At 27.6% G+C, this 11,338-nt stretch overlaps 1 protein-coding gene across 1 annotated transcript; it reads left to right on the plus strand.

The window, feature by feature from the left end:
* Nucleotides 1-1,738: 1,738 nt before the first annotated feature.
* On the plus strand, nucleotides 1,739-9,606 carry LOC139425601 (uncharacterized). The gene is made up of 6 exons (XM_087149808.1): nucleotides 1,739-2,446; nucleotides 3,825-3,941; nucleotides 5,008-5,124; nucleotides 6,532-6,648; nucleotides 8,005-8,106; nucleotides 8,985-9,606. Exons 2-6 carry the CDS (start codon nucleotides 3,886-3,888, stop codon nucleotides 9,172-9,174), a joined length of 582 nt encoding a protein of 193 aa, XP_087005934.1. The 5' UTR covers nucleotides 1,739-2,446; nucleotides 3,825-3,885; the 3' UTR covers nucleotides 9,175-9,606.
* The last annotated feature ends 1,732 nt before the right edge of the window (nucleotides 9,607-11,338 follow it).

The raw sequence follows: 11,338 nt of genomic DNA on the forward strand, positions 1-11,338 counted from the left end.
CTGGTTAAATTTTTAATTAAGGATTTTTAATTTAAGTTTTTTTTTCTTTTCGAAAGAAAAATTACATACTTGGTATTTTGAAGAATTTACTTTAAAAAACATATGACCATAACACATTTGTCAATTTGTGACTTTCTTTTTTATTTTATTTTATTTATATTTTTACTTCTTATTATCATGATCAACGGTTTAATCACTGTAATAAAATTTTACAGTTAATTTAGGAAGCTTTTTTTAAGTGATGTCAGACCCGATATTTTGATTTAATTTATGTTATTTTATTTTTTATTCGTGCGTGAATATTCATTTTGCATCACAAAGACATGCAAATAACTTAAATGCTGCAATAAGATAGTACAAGATACGTCATTATCGTATTGCCTACGTAATAATACACGATTATGTCAAGTACATGCATTTATTTCAAATATTCTTTTTATTTTGTGTATTATTGGTTATATATTTTAATCAAGAAAAATTTAAAGAATAATGTGGACTATTTTTTTTTATACATTTCTATTTGTAATATTTTATTCATTGTTTAGAACAACTAAATTTAAAGATGTTTCCAACAATACTCTGGAAAATGTAATCAAAATGTGTATTGTTAGACATTGTTGAAAGGTTCTTAATAAAACTCATTTACCGAAAAAACCTTTGTTGTACTAAGCAACAATGTATAAAATTAGTCTTTAAGAAAACACTTTTTAATCATTCTTATTGAAGCCATTTTGAATGAATAGCGTCTTTTTGACAAATTGCTTCAAACTTTACTAAAATGAGTGAATTGTATCGCTTTGCTTTGATTAATTACTGGCAAAAGCAGCTCAGAGAACATCCGAGACCTTTTCGTAAGTGTTAAGAATGTTCTTTTATAGTTTTTGTAATTTTAAACGTATTTTAAAAATTTACTAGAGCATCGTTAGGATGAATATAAAACTTATTGAAAATAACTAGCATGTAGTAAATTATAATAGTAGTTCAGATGTTTAATTTTTTGTGAGAAAGACCTTTGAATGATTAAATCCAAACTATTATTTTAATTTTTGCTGCTGTTTGTAAAAGTTTCAAATCTGATAATCTATAAGATTTATAATCTAATAGATTTAGTAATTATTAGATTGCTTTTTTATAATAAAAATTAAATCAAAATATATTTTTCATGTAATCAGTACGTCAGAAAAAATATATAAAAGAGACAGAGGTGCCCCATCTGCTTCAAAGCATTCATTAGATAATGAAAATTTTTGGAAAATGCACATTTCAATTCAAAGTTAAAATATACAAATGAAAATATAAAGTTAAGTTTATGAACAAAAAGCATTTCTAATAGTTTTATGTAGCTAAATCAATAATCAAATAAGTAATAAAGTGTCTTAAATTCGAATTTTGGTAAGAAATTTACGATAAGGTTCCCTTCTTATTTAAGTTTTATTGAATATTTTAGACGAAAACAAGTAAAGTGATTTAAAAAGGAGATTTTCTAATCTTAAATCATCATAAAAATAATAGGATAATTTACAATTTTATGTACACTAAAAGCTTCAAGTTACAGAGCAAAATACAAAGGACATCATGTGTTTGACCCGTGTTCTGTTTAAAACTCTTATTCTTTTTTAAAAAAAAGTATTTGAGTAAAATTAAGACAAATTTTGTTCTTATTAGAAATTAATTTAATGAATGGGAACCATTCAGTAACGGTATTAATAAAAATAATAATAGCCTGCTTAACTAAAAAATTCTCCTCACCAGTCGGGCAAGGAAAGAAAAGTGTTCCGAAAACTGGGTATCATTAAAAAGTTCGTATAAAAGTATTAGAAGTGAATGTAAAGTCGAGCTTAGAAAGATGCTCCCAGAAGGAAAAATATGGAAGTCTTACCATTTTTAGAGTGAAAAAGGAATCATATCATTTTCTGCACTAAATGCAGCAAAGTTGCCACGAGTCCTGAATATTTCAGTACAGTGGCAATGGTCTTATTCAACAGTGGTCTTATTGTAGACCATCAAGGTTTTTCCTTTGCTCTGTTCGTGACAGATAAAGTTACACCCTTCAAAAAAATGTATACACTTTTCGCTTACAGCCATTCTACACAATGTTTGCCACAGACAGCAAACATAACATGATAGTAAGCGTTTGCACTTTTTCTATGAAACTAGCCCTACTATGCTTGGTTTTTTTCCTGGGTCCATCTTTCTTTGCAATTCAATCAAAAGTTCTTTGGTGACTGTTAAATCAGATAAATGCAACCTGTAATTTGCATCTCTTATACCTATTTATAACATTAGGGTGCTGATGCTGTTACTGCGGCATTTCTGAAATTGTCTACTTTATATTTTGGGCATCCCTTGCATTTTTAAACAAGCTAAGTTGAGATATAATTTATTATTTCATTTCAGCTAGTGAAGAGGTTGAGCAAAGTTCTAGTTCTTCTGGAACTGATAGTGGGTATGTAAATGTATTCTTTTTATAAAAAATATTTAAAATGCAGTTTTGTGACAGAAATATATATTTTCGCAGAAAAGCAGTCTGATGGTAAATTTATTTGTCATCCAAAACAGTGTTAAAAATCAAATAATTAGTCCTAAAATTAGATAAAAAGTGTTTCGAGTCGTATATTACAATGTAACCGCAGTGTATCTCGTGTCGAATGATGCTCTGCAAAGCAATGATGCAGTACAACATTTTGTTTTAAAAATTTTTTAGTAAACAAGCTGAGCAATTTAAAAATACAAATCAGACTTTTCAGAAATTTCAATGTTTAATATTATTCAAAAGAATTATTTTTTTCCCTGTTCCATGAGATATTTGAACGGATCTTGCTTACTTTCGCATTACTGATTTCAAATCTGATATCGGTTTCTCTCCACAATCTAGCGTTATTATGTAATTTAATAATAAATTCAGAATTTTTTAATCACCCGAGTGATTACTAAGAGTTTCCTCCGCTTTTCTGCTACGTAGGGAGTTGTATGAAGGAGATGATGATGTATTTCAGTTTATGATTCCATACTTTAATATCACATGTTTGTATTAAGTGCCATTTTCGACGGAGCAGACGAGTGTTAAATTAAGTGTGTAAACCTATAAGTTTTTTATAGATTTGCACGGTAATCTATAAAGAATTTGACTATCGACGGACTATAAGAACAGATTATCGACGCTGTGTTGTGATACTCTTCAATGCGAGACTCAATGCCTTGTGTCTTATTATGCTATTTTTGGGGTTTCCGATGCTATGGCGTGTCCTCAGGAATTTCGGCGTATGGGCCCTTCAGACCTGAGTCGCAAGATTCATTACCTAGACTTGCACTGTACATTCAGACTTAAAATAAAATAAAAATATCATTTTGAAAAAATAATTAAGTGATTTTTCGATCAAAACCGATTGCAGATTGGAAATTCCCACCCCCGAATTAGGCAAGATTAAGTACTTGTAAAAATGCAAAGACAATTTTTTGCCTAATATAGTTCAAATTACACTTCGAGTTTAAAATTCTGTGAAGATTAAATATTTACTTAGAATATTAGAAGGAAAGAAATCTCAGTTTATGCTATAAACTTAATGATCTAGCTGATGAAATACACTTTACACTATTTTAAATAAACTAATATAAAAATTAAAGAAATCTTAGTTTATAATATAAACTTAAAACCTTTAAATGATAGCGGATGAAATACATTTTATATTATTTTGGCGAAGATAAAGTTAAAACGAAAGAAATCTTAGTTTATATCATAAACTTTAAAATCTTCAAAAAATAGCGAATGAAATACATATAAAACTGATGAAAACACTAAACATTTTTTTTATTCATAATTACAGAGAAGGAGCAGACAATTTCGATAATGAAAATGGATCAGGTTCTATAGATTATCATCCATTTATGGAAGAACCAAATCCATCAGAAAGTTCAGAAGAGCCTAATCTTGAGAGTGATAGGTAATTTTATTTAACCTTCTTTTTTGTATTCAGTTCATAATATTTATTTAAACAAGAAATAGACAAGACATAATATTTATTTAATAAGATCAGCCAGCAGAACAAGATACAGCATTGCCAATGCCATCCAACCAATTAAAAATGTTAAAACAACAACTCAAGAATATAAATCAAATTGAGAAATGGAACATAAGATGGACCATAAAGACAAACCAGTTCGAAACCGGTTTACAAACCATATTCTAGAAGCCTTCAGCCAAGTGGAGACACTAAAAGATGTATTAATGATTTTCATCTAACATTAAAGGATCCAAACTTTGGATCGTTCTCCTGATCAAACTGTAGGGACCATCTTTCCCAGAGTGCGGAAATTCCTTATATTTGAAGGGTCAGAAATCCCGAGCCATCGAATAAAAGATTTGTTTATTCAGAGAAAGTACATTTTTGTAACTTAAAATATTGTCTGCGCTAAATAATTACCATATTTTAGGCCACTCTCTTGAACCATTAAGAATAAGTCCTAGAACGTGAAGATCCGATCAAAGTTATTCAGAGTGGTTCTTTTTCTTTCCTTCGCTCATTGTACCCACTAAACAACATAAACATCCTGTATCCATTTATTTCAAATTGACTTTATTTAGTATTTGCAAAGAAACTGAGTTCTTATTAAATTTGTTCTTATAATTATTCATAAACAAGTTAAATTTTAAAATGCGCCATTTATTTTGAAAATTTTAAATAAGATAGATAAAAATTTTATGCCTCAAAAAGTAAGTATTTGTGCTGATTTTATTAAAATAAGTTTTAAATATATAAATAATTTTAGGAGTCTATATCAAACGTTAAGTACATATCCTCATTTCATAAGCATCATTTACTTGTGAAACTATTTAAAATTACCACTTATTAATAAAAATTTTAATTAAGAATTTAAATTTTTAAAAAACTTTGAACGAATGCAGAAAAAAAAGCATCTAGCAATAATTTGAATATGAGTTACAAGAAAAACCTTATGAGAAAAAAAAAACACACACTTTAAGTTTATGATTTTCTCCTATAATTTCAGTGAGGAATTGTCTGACTCAGATGAGCATACTGAAACAGGAGACAATACTTATGAGGTATTTGTGGATGAGCAGAATCAAATAAATGGTTCTGAAGATGATGATTCTGCTATGATTAGGTAATTTTTAATATTTTTGGCTCTAATTCTTATCGTAATATTTAATTAAATAGTTTTATAAGCATTTAAATAATTTAAATAAGTTTCTCATTTATCGGATTTTTTTCATTTGTGAATATAATATGAATACGCACACATGAATAAACGCAGTATAAATTTAACCCTTTCTAAAGCCGTGGTAAGTATACCTACCAACAGTTTCTAAAGTCTATGGTGAACTTTTTTACCACTTTAAATTTAGGTTTCCATTTGTTAACAACTTCAGCTTTCTTGAAGTGCGTTTGAATAAAATTGGTAATCGTTTGTTAGTTAAAGAAAACGTATAAAAGTTATAAAATGCATTATTCTTCTCTAAAATTGTAGCATTTATAAAATTTATTTGATAAATAAAGGATAATAAAAGTCAATGAGTTACTGATAGGTCGTGTTAAATATACTTACCACTAAGAAAATGGTATTTTTATAAACTAAATTAGTTTTTTTTTCCTTACATCAAATACTATTCTTATAACTATTTCAACTCCAAAAATATTTTAACTTACCTTTACTAGAAAAAAATGGCCCATTAAATGGTTAAAATAGTTTTCACAAACCAAAATCGTACATGAATGATATCAATTTGCTTATTTCTTATGAAGAAAAAAAGACAGAATTCGCATTAAATTTACTATTATTACTATTACTTACTATTATTTATTATGGTTTGGATCTATTTTATAGTACTGCCTTCTTAAAAAAATCACCATTTTTCACTAAATTCACCGTTTAAAATTGAAGATAAGAATAGGATTCAACAAAAAGAAAATTTCGTGATGTCTTAAGAAATTCATTTTAAGTATGAGCTCATCAACTTTTAATGTATTTCCATAGCTTGTTATACGACAAAATTCTTCAATTACAATTCTTCAGTTTTCCGGAAGAAAAACCTGCATGAATGATTTCAATTGGCTTATTTCTTATGAAAACAAAGAGTTATCATTAAATTTATTACTGTTATTATCTATTAAAGTTTAAATATAGCTTATATTACTGTTAAAAAACTCATTTTCTCTTCATTCAAATTTCTAAGTTTGGTAGAAAAAAATAGTATTCAATAAAAAACAAATTTTTGTGATGTTTTTTAAAAAAAAATGTGACAAAATATCGAAACTTTCTTTTATCCTCAGAGATGCCGATGTTTCATGAATTTTCATAGTTTGTTTTACAACAAAGTTTTTTTTAAATGAAATGTAATTCTAAAACTCAATATTAGAAAATTTAAAAAAGAATAATCTTTCTTTCTAATTAAGACAATAAAACATTGAATGAATGCTGGCAAAATCCACTTTAAATTGCTTAAAACATAATTTTCAACAAAATCTTGATTTTTAAAAAAAGAAACTTCATGTTTTTCTTCTATAATTTTAGTGATGTGGTGTCTGACACGGAGGTTGAGATTGAAGCAGAACTTGAAACTAATCAGGCATTTGTGATTGGACAGAATCAAACGAATGATTCTAATAATTGTGATCCTACTGTGATGAGGTTATTATTAAAAATATTCAATTTATTATTGCCTAAATATTAATTTTAATAACATAAATATTCAATTTAATATTCTACGCTTACTTTTGATTACCTTCGATTTGTCTAAATTTTATGAATACACAAAAAACAGCAGGACAATTTAAATTTAAAGAAGTTCGAATGAGCGAAAATAAAAATGTATATGATACATTTCAATTGGTTTTGTATTCATTTACAAAGTATCTCATTGAATTTATTATCATGATTTACACACATATAGTAGTTTCGAAATACTATCGCTTTCTATTTAATTCTTAGCTTTAATTTCTTCCTATTTATTCATTGGAAATAATGATAATACTTGTAGTTTGGAATGAAAACAAGTTTTTATATAATTCAAAAAATTATTTTTAAGAAAAAGGATAGAAATCTTACTTTAGAATTTAAACTGTGAAACTCTTTAATGAATGGAGCAAAATATACTAATCAGTTTTTGTTAAATACGAGTTACAGCAAAAACCTGATCAAAAAGATGCTTTTTTTAAAATTCTATTACAATACATTTGCTGAAACAGAAAACGAAACTGTTCAGAGATTTTTAGATGATCAGAATCAAATAAATGGCTCCAATAGTTCTGAACCTACTGTGATTAAGTAATTAATAATAATTTCTCCCTTACTCTGCTTTAAAAATTTATTTTACTAAGATTATATATATTTATATATTATTTTATGTATTTCAATTTGAAACATCTACTTATTTTTTTAAATGTGTAAATTGCTTAATGTGTAATCTCGAATCAACACAATATGCATTTATAGGAGTTTTACTGAGTAGAAGAGTACGTAATAATTTAATTTTTTTCTATTTAAAAGAAGACAGTCTTTATTAATGTCACTTATTATTATTACTTGTACACACATTGTGAATTAGAAAAATAGGCACTTTTTAGTTAATTCTAAGCTTGAAAATAAATAAATAAAAATGATAGGTTCTAACTTTTCATTATGGCTTCAAGAATACTATATTTAAGTTTGGAATATCAAACTTATTATTTTTGCCATCTTATTATTCGAAAAATAGCTCTTAAATCGCATAACAATATAAAAATGATTCATATTAAAATTCATGAAGTTAAGAATCGAGTCGCATCAAAAACTAAAAGTCATCATAAGAAATCGGATTAAGTACTAATTTTTAGTAAAAAGATGAAAAAATATAACAATATGCAAGTAGTTAAAAAACGTTAACATAAACTTACATTAAACATGAATTTACCATTTAAACACGAGTTACAGAAATAAAATGATGGAAAAAAAATAGCTATCTTTAGTTATCTGCACATAAAGATAATTTCTTTTATATAATTTTAGCTTTGAAGCTCATGATGTGAATGAAATAAAAGAGGTTGAGGCAACTGTAGAAGAACCAATAAAAATAACAGGTGCCATTAATATCGGCACTACAACAAAGAGGTAATTTAAACTAATATTATCGTATTTAAATCAGAATTGTTGTTATTATAAGTGCATATTTATTAATTTATATAATTTTTAAACTAATATAATCCAATTGTGACAATTTTTTTTAATTATTGTAATTCAATTTATTTTTTCTTATAAATAAATATAATTTTCTATATGTTTTGATAATTCTTATTATGCATACAGTTTTTCACCCTGCTGCGTCTTTTTACATTGAGTAACTTTAATGAACTCGCACTAATTAACACTGTCGGGACTTAGGTATTTAGAGATCAAAAACATGTATAATAGTTTTAAATTTACCTCATTAAATATATATATATATATATATATATATATATATATATATATATATATATATATATATATATATATATATATATATATATATATATATATATATATATATATATATATATATGTATATATATATATATATATATATATATATATATATATATATATATATATATATATATATATATATATATATATATATATATATATATATATATATAATTGCAAAGTTAAGAAATACATTTCTTTTTCTTTTTACTTTTCATAAAATTTTAATATATAGGCAACTAAGAAGTAATTGTGCTAATTGTTTTTATCGAGCATAAAAACACGTTGCTTAAAATAAATGCGTTGATTAAAAAATTGCATTCGTTTATGTTTTACGAAGTTTATGTGAAGTTGAAAATAGTTAAGTAATTGATTTTAAGAGTTGGGAAATTTTAATAAAATAAGTAGGTAAATTTTAAAATTTATATCTATTAATTTCTGAAAGACCTTTACAGCAGGGTTGACCAAAAAGAGAACAATCAAGACTCACCCAAAATAATTGATTTTTTTCTCTTTAATTTCAGCGATATTGGTTGCCCTCATCATTCTTATGTTATTGATGTGAGAGAAAAGAAACTTTTAGCCAAGTCTTCCAAAGTGAAGAAAAGTTTGGCAGGAGAAAAGAGCCTTGCTGAGTGCTTGGCGAGAAAGAAAAAGAAGGGGTTTCGCTCTTTCATGCGACAGCTATTTACTGGCTGTTACAAGCGAATGTGAACAATGTGATGATCACTAGCCCAGAGTGAGTCATCACCAGGCCTATGAAATAAAAGCTCGACTTTAACAGCATCATTATGCACTTTACTGAGTTAGTGCGAATTTCGCCATTTTATTATGACTTTGCTGAGTTATTATGAACTTAGCTATTTTATAATGAACTTTAAAGAGTCATTATATACTTTATGGAGTCATCATGAACTTTTCTAAGTCATTATGAACTTTAATGAGTGCTTATAAACTTTAATGAGTGCTTATAAACTCTATTAAGTCATTATGAACTCTTCTGAGTCATTATGAACTTTGATGTGTGACTCTAAACTTGATTAAGTCATTTTGAACTTTTATGAGTCATTATGAACTTTTATGAGTCACTGTGAACTTTACTAAGTCATTATGAACTTTTTGACTCATTATAAACTTTACCGAGTCGTTATGAACTTTGCTATAATAAATATTGCTGTGTTATTATTTACCAAAATTTGATTTAATTACTATTTGACCTTTGAATAAAAAATTATGTTGTCAAAAAAAAAAAAAAAAAAAGACAACAAAAAAATATAAATGGCTTGACTTATTTAAAATTAGAATAAGAAAACGTATCTTTAACACCACTGTCATTCGCAAAAATATCTCTTATCCTTCATGAAAATCCAGATGTTTTTCTCATCTATTTGAAAATTGTCAAAAATCTAAAGGTGTGGTTTATCATTAGATTACCCTCGAGTACTTCAACTTTAGATAACCTTGCACTTAATTTTTGTAATTTAACCATATTATTTAACTGTTGAAACACCTAAATTCATTTTCGTTACCAGGTTCTAATATGTATTTTTAGATTCTTTATCCAAATCAAGAACAAAAGAGTGCACACGTTGAGGGTAGCAAATTAATATTTAAGCGAGCAAAAAAAAAAAACACTATCGAAATCTGACATATCACAATGCAGCGAAATGAATGCAATAAACAATTGGACAGGTTTGATAATGAGAGGAAACAAAGATGAAATCAAAAGCAATTATTAGAAACGCTTTCAACCTCCAATAAACTTGTTTTGGTGTTTAATACACCCACTTTCCTGTACTGTAATTTGACAGATATTGAAAGTAGTTTCATTTTTACATCACTGAAATATTAATCTGCTACCTTTATGTGTATTCCTTTTTTTAATTTTATTTTTGATAAGGATTCTAGAAATACATCTAGAAAGCGAACAAGGCGAAGCACTATACTGTACAATATACTGTACAACAATACATGTCGAGCAGCAATGGCTCAGGGGATAGAGCGTTCGCCCTCCAATGCGGCGAACCGGGTTCGAATCCCAGTCGATACGAATTCCACATCCGGCTTGCACCGACCACTATGCTGACGTAAAATACCCTCAGTGGTAGACGGATCATGGATTAGAGTCCCCTTGCCATCAGGCTAACCGTGGGAGGTTTTCGTGGTTTTCCTCTCCATGTAAAGCAAATGTGGATAAGCTCCATCAAAAAGTCCTCCACGAAGGCAAATTTCTCCCAATACTCGATCCAGGAGTTCCCTTGTCTTCAGGACTGGGTTCAAAATTACAAGGCTACGGAGTTGAGCATCATTGGTCGAAAACTCATAAAATTGGGTCGTTTGTTCAAAGACCATTATAAAAAAATTCATGCATGTCAACTTGCAAATTTTTTAGTTGCAGCAATTACTGTTATTCTAAGAAAATTTTTTGGTTTAGTAAATTAATTTTGGAAGCATCGGAACCCATGCCTAGAAATGTCGCCAAACGTGACGAGGGGCCCTTCCCTTATTATAAACTGTTCAGAAACAGACAAACTGTCCATATTTAACAAGCGCTCATATGTGTATGGCGTCATTTCCAGACATTGGTTTCTATGCAATTTTAATTCTGATGATGTGCCCTAACTACCCTAGAAGTTTGTCGCATCATTTATACGAATTTTTGTCAAACATAACAATTTTAAACTTGTCCATTTCGACCAAAAATAGACTGAAAAAATCGTTTTAAAAACTGAAAAAAATAAGCTCAGTTGTTAGTCTTTTTCTCCACTATTTTTCTTGAAAGTGAAGTGCGTGGAAATTTTAGTTCTCTGAGACTTTTGAAAATATAATGGCTCATACCTCGTGTCCAGCTATTTATTTGTGATAGAAGGTTTGTTAA

This window comes from Parasteatoda tepidariorum, chromosome 8 (assembly GCF_982258835.1).
Source record: "Parasteatoda tepidariorum strain Cologne lab strain chromosome 8, Ptep-v5.0, whole genome shotgun sequence".
NCBI classification, from domain to species: domain Eukaryota; kingdom Metazoa; phylum Arthropoda; class Arachnida; order Araneae; family Theridiidae; genus Parasteatoda; species Parasteatoda tepidariorum.